General features: G+C 40.0%; 1 protein-coding gene across 2 annotated transcripts in view; it reads left to right on the top strand.

The window, feature by feature from the left end:
* The window catches only part of GMIP (GEM interacting protein), a 107,557-nt gene that overhangs the window by 37,179 nt on the left and 54,797 nt on the right, over window positions 1-15,581 (top strand). For both annotated transcript variants that reach the window (XM_089651759.1, XM_089651758.1), the window contains 4 exons: window positions 2,590-2,650; window positions 7,889-8,014; window positions 11,401-11,465; window positions 14,318-14,428. In XM_089651759.1, the coding sequence (XP_089507885.1) occupies window positions 2,590-2,650; window positions 7,889-8,014; window positions 11,401-11,465; window positions 14,318-14,428 (363 nt within the window). The remainder of the gene's footprint in view (window positions 1-2,589; window positions 2,651-7,888; window positions 8,015-11,400; window positions 11,466-14,317; window positions 14,429-15,581) is intronic.

The following is a 15,581-nucleotide window of genomic DNA, read 5'->3' as shown; positions in this document are numbered from 1 at the left end:
GCGTTCCTGCGGGCTGTGTTTTGCACAGGCACGAGAGCCCATTCATTTGAATGGACTCCCGTGCCCCGGGACATGCAGGGAAGAAGTCCCTGTACTTCTTCAGAAAACGCAGCCCACACGGGAACCTCGGTTCCCAATACGGTTGTGATTTCCAGTGCGGGCGGCGTGCCATTAGAATTAATGGAACCCGCCCGTGGGTCCACATTCCTCTGTGCAGATTTTTGTGCGGATCCGCAGCGGCACCACCCGCACATATGTGAACCTAGCCTCACTGGTGCCGGCCTCAATAGGTTCAAACTAACAATTTCTAGGATGGGAATAGTTTGACACTTCTCCCTCTTTCTTCCAGTTGTCTGGCTGCTATGTCCACACTTTGGTTTCAGTACTTTAAAGCCCAAGTCCAGGAAAGCTGAAAGCCCAACTCTGTGCAATAACAAAAAAAAATTCCCTTGAAGTGGAGCTGTGCCCACACTGCAAGGGTTAAGTCCTTGTTTTGTCTAGGGGAGGGAAGAAAGCCTTATACTCACCTGATTCACTTCTCTACCACTAAATGGCGCTCCTCCTCGATCCAATAGTGGACTGTTCCTGCTCCTCAAATCCACAGCAGGGCTATGGAGCCTGCTCTGGGCTTGTATTGAATCCAGTGGGTCAAACTAGCATCCAGATAACTAGCAAGAGCAGCTTTCGCTTTCATTTCATGAAATACTCACTTTAAAGATCCCTGAAGATATGGTGGATGTCATAGGAGACATCCCCATTACTAGAAGGTAAAAGCACTTTTGTGCTGCCTCCTAAAGATAACAGACACTTCAATACCTATTCCAGAAAGAAAAACTTTATTATTCGTGCAGTTGTGGGTTATGTGTCTCGAGCCACAACTTAAAGTACCATCAACAGACAATAGTCGACAGACAGAAAGCAGAGAAGCCCAGGGGGACAGAGAGGGACTGTAAGAGGTTGAGTTGTCTACCTTTTTTATTTCAAGATTTTTGGGGGTGTATTTATGATTTATGCTAGTTTAATTTATTTGTTTTTGGGGGGTTTTTTCTTAATTTTTGGGGGTTTTTGACTGTTATTTGTGTGTGGTCACTTTAAATTTGTAATTTTCCTTCCTCCCTTACTGTTTGTTTTTTGGGTCTTGTGAAATATAAAACCTACTACAATAAGTCTAATAAGGACCCGTTTTTTTGGCGCACGAGTAGGACCAGGATGGTGGAAAGAACTTCCTTCACCCTGAGATGTTTAAAGTGACACTGTCTCTGTACTAAATCTTCCCAGGCAAACCCCTGGTCCCTGCTGTTGACCTCCACATCATTACAGGACATAAGCTGGCCATAGACACAGTAGAACAAAATCCAGCAGGGACCAGCCAAATTTCAATCTGTGTGGCCATGCCTGTTAGACAGAAGTCGATTGTTAGAATGACTTTTGTCAAATGGGCTTGCTGGAAACTTCTTTTTGATCAGCTGGCTGCAGCCGCTGTCAGAATACAATGTCCTGGCAGGGGAAGATTCCTCCATTCACCTCGCTTTTGTGGATGGAGGGATCCTGTTAAAAAAAAAAATGATTGATGGTCAGCTATAGAAGTGATGTTAGGATAGATGGGAGGATACAGTGAGAGCCACGCGGCACACAAAAGAAAGGAGAAAATGGTGGGGAACGTCCCACGTCGGTCTTCTGTTAAATTTGTACTGCCCCCCCACTGCATAGGTTAAATGCTTATTTGGCTTGAAAGGAAAGGAATAATGTGAAATACATGCCTTATTCCTCATTTCTGCAGGCTTCCTCCCCTTGTTGTAGCTCTCTGACATCACATACAATGCAGGGCAATTGTCTTGCATTGTATGGAGGGCAGCGAGGGCTTTTCTACATTCTGGAGCCTTGGACAGCAGAGGAAAGTGGTGACTGCTGGGGGAGTGAGGAAAAGGGTAAGTATTTGAACTATTCCTATTCCCCAAGGCAGAAACAATTCAGTACTGTCCGTGATACTTTTTTTTATTTGCACTAACATACAATTTTGAGGACAAGCTTTCGGGGTATGTCCCCTTCTTCAAGGTCTAAGCAGTACTATTACAAATCACAAAGTTTAAGCACAATGTTAGAAGGGATTGAGAAAAAAAAAAAAAGGCTACAGATAAGATACATCAAAAGCGAGGGGGGGGAGATACTACACTCACACAGAGCTTTAGCTAATAGATAGTCATAAAGCTGTCGGATAATGGTTGAGGAATCCCATGTCCAAGTTAAGGCCGTTATCTTTTGTGTCAAATAGAATTATCATTCTTAGTTCAAATGTTTTTCTTTCCTGGATGGATTGAATTTTCCTTTCAGAACTAAAATATTGAGGTCTTCCATATTATGGCCTGGTTGTGTGAAATGGTGTCCTACAGGTGTGCAGAGGTCACCTTCTTTATGTTCCTTGATGGTATGTCTGTGCGACATATTCCCCAAGGCAAATGAGAAGATACTATAGATATATAAGGGTGCATTAATGTACACTGAAAGTATTTTGAATGGATGTTCATTGTAAATATACAAATGCTTCTCGTTACTGGACTTGTTTTATACTCATCTTTCTGTAATATACAGATCAGCACTCCGCTGGAACTTACCCGGGCAGCATGTGACAGAGATGGGATGGCTGTATCCAGTGAGTTTTACTTTATGCTGATCTTTCAATTACATAGTTAGTCAGGTTAAACAAAAACTCAAGTGCATCTATTTCAACCAATAGAGAAAAAAATAAATATAAAACCTCCATATACAGAATCCTATGTCCACAGTTGATCCAGAGGAAGGCAAACAAATCCCAATAAAGCATGGTCCAATTTGCTCCAGCGGAGGGGAAAGAAATCTTTCCGGATCCTCCAGGAGGCAGATGGATATTCCCCTAGATGAACAATCTCTATTAATATCCAGTTATATTTTCTACATTTAGGAATACATTTACAGTTCCTTGAAAAAGTATTCATACCCCTTGAAATTTTCCACATTGTCATGTTACAACCAAATGTATTTTATTGGGATTTTTGTGATAGACCAAAACAAAGTGGCACATAATTATGAAGTAGAAGGAAAATGATAAACGGTTTTCAACATTTTTTACAAATAAATATGTGAAAAGTGGGGGGTGCATTTCTATGCAGCCCCCCTGAGTCAATACTTTGTAGAACCACCTTTCATTGCATTAATTTTCCATATTGTGTTGCGCTCCTATTAAGAAGTATGTCTTCTATACCACTGGTCCCTTAATAGCACCCAAAATTAATAATGTATGATCAAATAGTCTAATTAACAAAAAAAATGTATAAAAAATATGAAAAAGCACATGTGTATACAATTACTCAAAAAATCTTAATATAATAATCACTTATATGAAAAATAACTAAATGTGAATACTAGTACACTCTTCAAAAGTACATGATGTTGTAACATAAACGTGATAACAAATCAATAATACACCATGATTAGTGAAAAAAAGAAGAAAAAATATATAAAAAATATATGTGATAAAAAATATATATATATAATATCAAAAAAAATATATATATGTGTACTACAAATTAATAAATGTGTAAAAAATATATATTTAATAATGTCCTTATAATACAGTGACTCTGTGCTTGATTTAATTTTTAAAAAGGATAAAACACTATGTTTGGTAATTTGTCCCCACATATGGAGAAACGCATGGAGAGGAGAGCATAAGGGGATTGGAGTTTTCGTAAGGAGTGATTAATCCCGGAAGGGTTAATCAATGGTAAAGGATATCCACATTCCATAATCTATAAAGGAGAAATCTCATCTAAGCAGGTTCCATAGGAGGTGAACCACAAGCGCATATAGCCTAATTGCAGGCAGATAAGGAGGTGAGCATACATCTGCACTAATTAGAGGATTCACAAAGAGTCACGGATTCATATACAGTCACGGATTCACAAAAAGTCACCGATTCAAGATTAAATCAAGCACAGAGTCACTGTATTATAAGGACATTATTAAATATATATTTTTTACACATTTATTAATTTGTAGTACACATATATATATATTTTTTGATATTATATATATATATTTTTTATCACATATATTTTTTATATATTTTTTCTTCTTTTTTTCACTAATCATGGTGTATTATTGATTTGTTATCACGTTTATGTTACAACATCATGTACTTTTGAAGAGTGTACTAGTATTCACATTTAGTTATTTTTCATATAAGTGATTATTATATTAAGATTTTTTGAGTAATTGTATACACATGTGCTTTTTCATATTTTTTTATACATATTTTTTTGTTAATTAGACTATTTGATCATACATTATTAATTTTGGGTGCTATTAAGGGACCAGTGGTATAGAAGACATACTTATTAATAGGAGCGCAACACAATATGGAAAATTAATTTTATGTACACAGTGGTAGTTGTGTGTTGGGTGTGTGCGATCCAGATATACTTGAGATATACTGTGTCCATATTGGCGTCTTGGGGGGTAGTTATTTGGTGGATACAACTTGGCTCGCAAGTCATATAGATATCACCTTTCATTGCAACTACAGCTGCAAATCTTTTTAGGTATGTTTCTACCAGCTTTGCACATCTACAGAGTGACATTTTTTCCCATTCTTCTTTGCAAAATAGCTTGGATGGAAAGCGTCTGTAAAAAGTAATGTTCAAGTATTTCCACAGATTCTCCATTGGATTTAGGTCTTGACTTTGACTGGGCCATTCTAAAACTTGAATATGCTTTGATCTAAACCATTCCATTGTAGCTCTGGCTGTATGTTTAGGGTTGTTGTCCTGCTGGAAGGTGAACATCCACCCCAGTTTCAAGTCTTTTGCAGACTCCAAGAGGTTTTCTTCCAAGATTGTCCTGTATTTGGCTCCATCCATCTTCCCATCAACTCTGACCAGCTTCCCTGTTCCTGCTGAAGAAAAGCATCCCCACATCATGATGCTGCCGCCACCTTGTTTCATGGTGGGGATGATGTGTTCAGGGTGAAGTGCAGTGTTAGTTTTCCTCCACACATAGAGTTCTGCTTTTAGGACAAAAAGTTAAATTTTGGTCTTATCTGACCAGAACACCTTCTTCCACATTCTTGCTGTGTCCCCCACATGGCTTCTCGCAAACTGCAAATGGGACTTCTTATGGCTTTCTTTCAACAATGGCTTTCTTCTTGCCACTCTTCCATAAAGGCCAGATTTGTGGAGTGCACGACTAATAGTTGTCCTGTGGACAGATTCTCCCCCCCTGAACTGTGGATCTCTGCAGCTCCTCCAGAGTTACCATGGGCTTCTTGGCTGCTTCTCTGATTAATGCTCTCCTTGCCCTGCCTGTCAGTTTAGGTGGACGGCCATGTCTTGGTAGGTTTGCAGTTATGCCATACTCTTTCCATTTTCGGATGATGTATTGGACAGTGCTCCGTGAGATGTTCAAAGCTTGGGATATTTTTTTTATAACCTAACCATGCTTTAAACTTTTCACAACTTTATCCATGACCTGTCTGGTTTGTTCCTTGGCCTTCATGATGCTGCTTGTTAACTAATGTTCTCTAACAAACCTCTGAGGGCTTCATAGAACAGCTGTATTTATACTGAGATTAAATTACACAAAGGTGGACTCTATTTACTAATTAGGTGACTTCTGAAGGCAATTGGTTCCACTAGATTTTAGTTAGGGGTAAAAAGTATAGTAAAAAGCTATTTATCATTTTCCTTCCACATCACAATTATGTGCCACTTTGTGTTGGTCTATCACATAAAATCCCAATAAAATACATTTACCTTTTTGGTTGTAACATGAAAAATGTGGAAAATTTCAAGGGGTATGAATACTTTTTTAAGGCACTGTAGCTCTTTTTTTTTTGTAAACAATCTACTTAGCTGGCCAGAACTAGTTCTTGAGAGAGTCTATTCCACATTTTCACAGCTCTTGCTGTGAAGAAACCTTTCCGTGTTTGGAAATTAAATATTTTTTCCACCAGATGTAAATAGTGCCCCCTTGTCCTCTGTGATGACCTCAGGGTGAATAGCTCTACACCAAGTTCACTATATGAACCACTGATGTATTATACATGTTGATCATATCCCCACTGATGTATTATACATGTTGATCATATCCCCCCTTATGTATTATACATGGAGATCATATCCCCCCTTATGTATTATACATGGAGATCATATCCCCCCTTATGTATTATACATGGAGATCACATCCCCCTTATGTATTACACATGGTGATCATATCCCCCCTTATGTATTATACATGGAGATCATATCCCCCCTTATGTATTATACATGGAGATCATATCCCCCCTTATGTATTATACATGGTGATCATATCCTCCCTTATGTATTATACATGGTGATCATATCCTCCCTTCTGTATTATACATGGAGATCATATCCCCCTTATGTATTATACATGGTGATCATATCCCCCCTTATGCATTATACATGGTGATCATATCCCCCCTTATGTATTATACATGGTGATCATATCCCCCCTTATGTATTATACATGTTGATCATAGCCCCCCTTATGTATTATACATGGTGATCATATCCCCCCTTATGTATTATACATGGAGATCATATCCTCCTTATGTATTATACATGGCGATCATATCCCCCTTATGTATTATACATGGTGATCATATCCTCCTTATGTATTATACATGTTGATCATATCCCCCCTTATGTATTATACATGGAGATCATATCCCCCCTTATGTATTATACATGGTGATCATATCCCCCCTTATGTATTATACATGGTGATCATATCCCCCCTTATGTATTATACATGGAGATCATATCCCCCCTTATGTATTATACATGGAGATCATATCCTCCTTATGTATTATACATGTCGATCATATCCCCCCTTATGTATTATACATGGAGATCATATCCCCCCTTATGTATTATACATGGAGATCATATCCCCCCTTATGTATTATACATGGTGATCATATCCCCCCTTATGTATTATACATGGAGATCATATCCCCCGTTAATCTCCTCTTCTCAAGAGAGAATAATTCAGTTCCTCTAATCTTTCCTCATAGTTGATCTTCTCCATGCCTCTTATCAGTTTGGTTGCCCTTCTCTGTACTTTCTCCAGTTCCCCAATGTTCTTTTTGTGAATTTGTGCCCAAAACTGAGCTGCATATTCCAGATGAGGTATTACTAATGATTTGTACCGGGGGTAATATGATATCTCTCTCTCTCTCTCTCTCTCTGGAGTCTATACCTCTTTTAATACAGGAAATGATTTTTTTTATTGCTTTAGAAATTGTCAACATCAGATCTAGGTTATCCAGATTCAGTGCAGTTTCTAAGTCCTGATCCCCCCTTCAACCCCGCTCAGCCATTCACTGGCAAGCCCTGTGTACTGCTGTTTCTCCTCCCCCAACTGTTATGCAGCTGAGAACAGAGGAAATGTAATCACTTGTAAAAAAATGGGAGAGAAAAGTGTTTATAATGTTTTTGTTTATCTTTTCTTAAATGTTTTGCCTTTCATTTCTATTTTAAACTGAATGGGTTGTTTTACAAGGTAAGGGTTTACATACACTTTAAGTTCCTTGGAAGCCAAAAGTAACAGAAGTGAAAGAAATCCTATTCCTTTCCAAACGTCTAAAAAATAATTTTGGCAGGAGTTGGCCTAGTACAGTCATTTATTGCGTTCCTGAGGCCATGTTGGATAATCATTGTTTTTTGAATATTTGCCATCTCTAGAGAAGGCTTCTAATTAGCTTCATGCTATAAAATCACTGTCATGAAGTGGATGCCAAGAACATGCTCAGCAGAATCCAAAAACTGTTCCTCCTGAGCTGCAAATTAGGAACTTTTTTTTTGTTAATGTCCTCTCTTTCTGTCTACAGTAGAAGAAGCAGATGAAATTCTCATCCATAGTGAAGGAGGAGTGGAATCTGCCCTGAACTACGCCAAGCGCTGGTGTAAATATATCCGGGAAGTACTGGGATATATTGAGAAGAGACTCAGCTACGGTATGGTCCTTACAATTACCAGACAGTCCTTGATCAATGATAGTATTTTGTGACACCATATCCTTTACTGTATGGGAAATTATATATAGATCCTCATTGCTAGCTAGCTGGTAGGATGCCTGGAATGTGGATTCTAGTTAGCCATTGCAAATGTGAACTTGTTATATGAAGATAATTGCTTTACTGAAGACCTCAGAGCAGAACATAAATTGAGCTATGTGAACACAAAGGGGGAAAGTTACTAAAATTGGAGAGTGCAAAATCTGGTGCAGCTCTGCAGAGAAACCAAACAGATTCCAGGTTTTTTTTTGTCAAAGCATAATTGAACAAGCTGAAGCTAGAAGCTGATTGGCTACCATGCACCGCTGCACCAGATTTTGCACTCTGCATTTTCAGTAAATCAACCCAAAAGAGACATATGTTTTTTATTGTGGCAGTCTCAGATTCAATTACTGCCACCAGAATGTGATAATATTACACTCTCAGCTTTACCCTGCACAGAGATTCTCAAGTTTGTGGAAGAACAGTCTTAGCTCCAGGAGCCTGAAGGTGACTGTCACTGGGGCAGGTTGTCTCTGCCGTTAATCCATTACATATATAAATGGTAGCCACCTACACCATTACCAGCATCTGCTGCAGCAATCCTGACCTTCAGGAAATATGTGACACTAGCTGCCACACAAAGACAGGAATGTAACAGAGCTTTAAAATTCAGTAGCTCTTAAAAAGGCAAGGATTCTTTTATTTCTGATTTAGAGCATTCAAACCACATGCAGTCCAGTGCATTTTGAATCTGTATCAAAAACACAACAACAGTAAAGCCTAAAAAATGGAACTAATGCACCCATCACATTTGATAATCTACAATATATTTAATCTTCATTTTTGGGTTTATAAAGGGCTTTAATTCAAATCTGATATATGAGAAACATATAGGCTGCCATTGCTAGCCTATATTTTAGAAAATGCCAGGTGCCTGGCTGTCAGGCTGGTTTCAATATTCTAGGTATTTTTTTTTCTATTATATCTTTTATTAATTTTTTTTTATACAAATAGAATGTCAACACACAGCTAAAAAAAAAACAAGTGGAAAAACGTCACTCATATATCCCAATTGCATCATAACATCTTATACCCCCCCCCCATAAATACCTATTCTAGGTATTTAAACAAAAACAAATCTGCAAATTAGGATTTCTGACCATCCAAGTCTGCATACTTGTTCTGGCTTGTTGAGTTAGAAAATACTAAGACAGAGGGTCAGCATAGAGGCCAAGCATCTTGGACTTTCCAAAGGAACTTAGTAGTGGCAACTCTTGTATGTCAGACTGACAGATTTACTTTAAATCCCCAAAGTTGAGAAGAGTTAGTCCCCCATCTGGGTGATTTTCTCCTACTACACCAACAAAAACACTTTTTGTAGTCCGTGTAAAATAAGAGTCTTGAAGTTGAACAAAAAGAGAAAAGAAGTCTACATGTTCTCTTTTAGAAGGAGTTTACATCAAAGACATCAAACCTACAAATTATTTTTTGTATTTCAATGATTTTTATTAATTTTAAACAGTATAAAACAGAGGCAACAAAACACACCCACGCACGGGCTATCAATTGCACCAATAAGAAAGGCATAATAGAGCAGACAACGCTCTAATTCCAATAAGGCAAAACGTATGCCCACGCAGGGGCTATCAGTGGCACATAGGTTACAATAACATCAGTAAGACTCTGACTATCGCAACTAAAGACAAATTATTTTTTAAGATCCCCAAGTTTGGTTTGTTTCTGTGATTCTAAAGAGGTAGTTAAAAAAGGTAAATGGCTGATTATGCCATGATTAGATGATGTAATTAATTTTTAACCAGCAGATAATGCTGTCCTGTTGGTCTTATGACTCCTGAATGTCATGTCAGTGACCTCACTTTTCCCAACCTTAATTAAGAACTAAAGCTGTCTTCTCTTTCTGCTCCCCCCTCCAGTCACCAAGCTCCCACTGCTAAGCTGACATCACTGTGCAGTGCCGTTAGAGCCTGACTGGCTCACAGTGCAGCTCCTTCCTTGTAGTATTACCACTGGTGTGCAAGAAATTACAGGATGCTAATATAAAAGCATATTTGGGTACTTCTACTAGCTATATAATACTTGCTAAAATACATATAGTATAGTGATCTTTAAAGAATGCATACGGGCTCCTTTAAACTTGCCCAACCTGCTGATGATGATCTTTGGTTGCGAAACGCGTAGGCAATGGCTTAGCCTGTGATGTCATAATGCGCGTCCATTCCCAGAAGTGTGGCATTCTCTGCATGTGTATCTCTGTACTCACTGTGTTAGTACCTCTTCTGCCGTGGAATAAAGTGATTTATCCTAACCATATTACACTATGTTGGCCTCTTTTGATTTTTTGGGAGGATAATTTAACCCTGCGTGGTGCACTGTTAACCCTTGGAGTAAGCCAAGGGTCTCAAACTGGCTGCCCTCCAGCTGTTGCAAAACTACAAGTCCCATCATGCCTCTGTCTTTGGGAGTTATGCTTGTAACTGTCAATCTTGCAATGCCTCATGGGACTTGTAGTGTCTTGGAAAAAATGCATTGTCCACCTTAGCTAAGACAAGAAAAATATGAAAGCAAGATCCAGCAGGGTCTTAAGGTGGTTGTAAACCTCATGCATGAAATATGAACAAAGCATATCCCTCTATAGGGCATACTTGTCTCAATAAAGAGCACTAAGGGGGAGATTTACTAAAAGTGGTGCTCTCAGAATCTGGTGCAGGTGTGCGCAGTAGCTAATCAGCTTCTAACTTCAGCTTGTTTCTATGCAGAGCTGCACCAGGTTTTGCACTGTCCAGGTTTAATAAATAACTCCTTAAGTGTCATTTCTATCTGCTTCCTTGTTTCTCTGTTATCAATATAATTCACTTCTGACAAGTTTTCCTGACACCAAAAGAAAAATGGTGACCGGGGAGGGAGCTCCAGCAGATTGACGGCTGCAGCTCTGTTCCTATTTGCTGTGTGGTGGGGGCTGTCTCTTCCCTCCAATCAGCTCTCAGAGCTCTCCTCACTGAGCTATGCAGTGTGTAATTTCAGTTCTCTGACCCCTTTTTTCTGAACTCTCAGACAAGCTTTATAAATTCTGAATTTTTAACTGATTTAGAGAATAGAGGGCTGCAGAAAAAGAGGTGCAACTTATGTAGGAGGATTTGCTTCATCTCTGTGTATCATTTGAGGCCAGTCACTTCACTGGGTATATGTAAGTGTTTACAACCACTTTAAGTTCATTTTACCATATCATATCATACCTTGTGAGGTCTGAGGAATTCTATTGTATGTATAATAGATTTTTGGTGAATTCCTTTCTCCCCTTCACAGTCATTCTCTCTTCTCTGCAGAATCTGAATATGCCAAGAATACCATCCGATTATGTGAGTCTGCACGGAGTGCCCTGGGCCAGCAGGTACTGAGACGGTGTTCACAGCTGTGACAGCTTCTAATGCTACCAGGAAAATGAAATGATTATTACTGAGTTTAGGATTGTACATGTGGTTCTTGGTATGTGACACCTCTGGATTGAGGGGGAATGTTATTATTATACAGGATTTATATAGCGCCAACAGTTTGCTCAGCGCTTTACAATATAACGGGAGACAATACAGCAACAATACAGTTCAATGCAAGAGGGTTAGGAGGGCCTGATCCTTGGAGCTTCCAATTTAGGATAGGTCAACTCACATTTCTTTGTGAAAAAACAGGCTCATAGGGTGCAGTCTCATAGAGGTAGAGGAACGGCTGTGTCCTGGCTATGACAGCCATGTCTGTGCTCAGGAATCGTGGTAACAGGAGAAGAAAACCTGGCCGGCATGTTGTCTCCTAAAGATGGCATCTGGAACGCACGTTGAGGCACAACATCGGCGTCGGTGTGATGACCAGTATGCATAGCGACGCGTTTCAGAGCATGCGCTAACCTCTGAGGGCAGAAGCACACTCCTTTTGTCAAGCTCTGCACCCTATGAGCCTGTTTTTTCACAAAGAAATGTGAGTTGTTCTATATTTGACTCCTATTAAATAGTGGTTTATACTGCACTTAGAGGCGCTTCGTTTCTTTTCTTCTTCATGATTTCATTTGATGCTCTGTATGCACAGCCCACAGTAGAATAAATCTTCATGTTTCAGTGTCAGCTTGTGTTAAGACATGATGCATGAAGCCTGACACTGCACAGGTTAATGCCTGACCTCTGTCTGTAGTGAGAGAAATTACGCTTCCTGTGAAGAAACAACATATCCCATAATCCCTGGGTCTCTCAGTCTACTGCAGGTGAACGCTACACAGATACAAACAGGCAGAGCCATTAACCTAGAGATCATTGTGCAGTCTTTCATTATATTAGTACACCGACAATTTTGTGATGCAACAGAGGAAATGGCAGGGCCATGAATGAATGCTGTATTACCTGGAACAAGAAGTTGCCTGTCCCTGGTAAATAGGGACAAGCTAGGTGAATGAATACATGGACATAAGGGAATTAATCAGCCATGACACTACAAACAGCATCCACAACATGTGAACCCATCATTACAGAGTAAAGCAAACAAGTTGCACAGGAATTATATGTACACTAATACCTTGTTAAAACAACAAAAATATTTTAAAGTGTGCAATGCCTTTAAAAAGAAATGTAAATACATGCCATGTTAAATTCATGGTGGCTGAGATGTGTAAAGCATCACTTGCAAAGCATGCCCTCTCCAGCAAAATGTCAGGCTGTAGCTGGGCAGTAAAAACACAGCTCAACTGCTTATTCATACCTCGCCAGCCAAAGAGGCCTGGAAAGGCCTGTCCACTGCCAGCATGCAGCTGAGAAGAACCAATGCTCTTTGTGTAAAAGCACTGGTCTCAGTGGTGTCACTAGGGTTGGTGTTACCTGGTGTGGCAACACATGGTTTCACTCTCCACCCCCCCCCCCCCAATCTTTTTTTTCCCCATATAACACTATTTACTATGCTTCAGTTATGAATGGATGCAAGAGTGATCAGTACCAAACACTTACTGTGTCCATTCACTAAAGGAATGGTCCAGCAAATGACATATATACCGGCCTCTTCCCCTGCTCTCCATCCTGAGGATTAGGATTCCCCCTGTGTACCTGCAGCAGCCAGCAGGAGAGGGAAACTGGTGGAGCTGCGGGAGGGGGGCCCAGGCACACAGGGAGGAAATCGGATATGAACATAACATGAAGGAGGATTGGTGCGGCAGATCGGGAGCAATTACGGAACGATGCCCTGTGTCTGTGTCTCTCCCTACAGCAGCTGAAAGCTGGCGGAAGGGAGAGGGGGAGAAACTGGCTTTCAACTGCTGCAGGGAGAGATACAGGGCACCCTCATAGCCATGCCACTGACTGGTCTCTTTACAGAAGTCTGTGACACCTCCTACTAAGTCAGATCTACATATAACTCTGCAAACAGTCAAGCTCATGGTCCATGCTGAATGGAAAACTCTGGCTCTGACTTAGAAGGGAGCATCTTAGACTTCTGCAAAGGAATCACTGCTTCTCCACAGCGAGCAAGAGTCCCACTCTACAGCATGCTGGCAGAGGACAGACATTTCTACTCATGCTGTGGCTGTTTTTTTAGGAAAACAAACTGAAAGACTTTGCAGACCTTTTGATGCTCTTTGAAGAAAAGTGAAAGTGGCTTTTCTGGCTAATAAAGTAACAAGCATCCTGAGGTGTGTGTGCATGTGAAGGATCTTTCATTTTAAAAAGTAGAAATGGAGTACAGGTTCACAATAAAAGAATCATACCTTTCTACATAAAGATATTTACAGAGGGGAAAGGAGAATTCAGGTAAGTAAATGGATGAATCTTGGAACCAAGATAGCAACCCTTGGTGGGTTTTCATTGAGGTTCCAGTTGACATATAGTTTATGATCCATGTTGACCTTGACTGAAGCTTGTTCTATGGTTGGCCCATCCAGCACATAGGCATATAGACAAATTATTCCTCATAGTGGGTTTTGGTTTAATGTCTACTCAGACTGCACTTATCTTCAGATGAACAATGAGATATATATATTTGGTGGATGTGTGTGCTTCTCTTTGACCAGAATGAATTACAACCATGCATATTATCTACCGTTTGTTACTCTTTCCTCATTGGCCTTCAGCTTAGTCACTGGAAGAGAAGCAATTTATAGAATTGTCACTCTCCTAGCAAAGTAGATATTGGTATATATGGGAATATACTTAAATCCAATATGTAGTTTTCTTCTGGGGACCTCCTCAGTGATTCAGTCTGTGTGGACTTTTGCAGCAATGTATGCCTTTACAAGATGTCTACCTCCTCCATCTGGACCATGAATCCCAGACAGGATCCTCAGCCCTTGAGACAGTCGCTCTTCTACAAATGAAGAAGTATTGCCTGGTGAGCAGAGAGATCAACAATTTATTAACAAATGATGACTCATTGATGATGATGGCTTTTTAACCCACTGAATTAGTTACAAGCACCTCACAGCTCACATATTAATGACTGCAAGATGCCAGATCTTCCTTAGGCTTACATTATGCAATTTTCTTTCCTACAACCGTGGGTTGCGAGAAAGAAAATCATTTGATTGGAGTCTCTCCCGCAGAGCTATTGTGTTCTCCAGGTGGGGGAGCCGTTGCTTCCAGGAGAACACAGTGATTACTGCTCGCAATAATCGAATGAAGAATCCAAAAGGCTGGTTGTACTCAACTCGTATAACAATCAACTTGGGTACAATCAGCCTGTCCAAAGGTGGTTCAATTCTCGGCCGGTCCCTGCTGAACCAGCTGACATTCAAACCATCTATGGCTGGCTTTGGATCTACAGCCCCTCAGGCAGGTTTAATCAGCAGCATTTAGAGATTAGAAGGTTGGAAGAGCTGATAGCAAGACTTTGAAATATAGTCAGTAAATTTCAGAAAACATGGGTCAGGAGGGATCAGCCTTACTACGGCTCCACCAAACCACCCTCCCTTCTCCCTTGAAGTTTATACAACCCCCTCTCCTACTCCTTAACTGATCTTGACAGGATCTTGTCACCATGACTATTGATTTTAAAATAAATCATCCCATTATATTATATGTGCAATTAAGGTATGCCATGTATGTATTGATTTTAAAATAAATCATCCCATTATATTATATGTGCAATTAAGGTATGCCATGTATGTTATTCACCTGTGAAAGCCTCCTTTGTGTAGACTTTAAAAAGCCGTGAGACTGCTGCTGCATGCTACCATCTTGGATGTGATGTCAGCAGAAGACTCTGAGATGTCCTTCTATAGTATTGCCTTTTGTTCCTCCCCAGTTATATAGGGAGGGAATGGGAGGAGCAGGGGAGCTGGGTCAGCACACAAAGTAATCAGATCCTCCCAGAGAAGGAGAGGGCTATGATGTGCAAGGAGGGAGAGGACTGTGCTAGGTTATTGACTCTCCTAGATCAGTCAGATTTTTTACAAGATTGGCAGCACATTGTAATTGAATATAAATCCTTTGCAGAATGGAAAACACTGAAAGTCAGCATACTTTACTTTTCTGTGTTTTTAACC

The sequence above is a fragment of the Staurois parvus genome, unplaced genomic scaffold (genome assembly GCF_062004578.1).
Source record: "Staurois parvus isolate SC_StPar_1 unplaced genomic scaffold, SC_StPar_1.0 ptg000662l, whole genome shotgun sequence".
In the NCBI taxonomy this organism is placed as follows: Eukaryota; Metazoa; Chordata; class Amphibia; order Anura; family Ranidae; genus Staurois; species Staurois parvus.
Note: the sequence above shows the minus strand (reverse complement) of the source record. Positions and strands in the feature narration are given on the sequence as shown.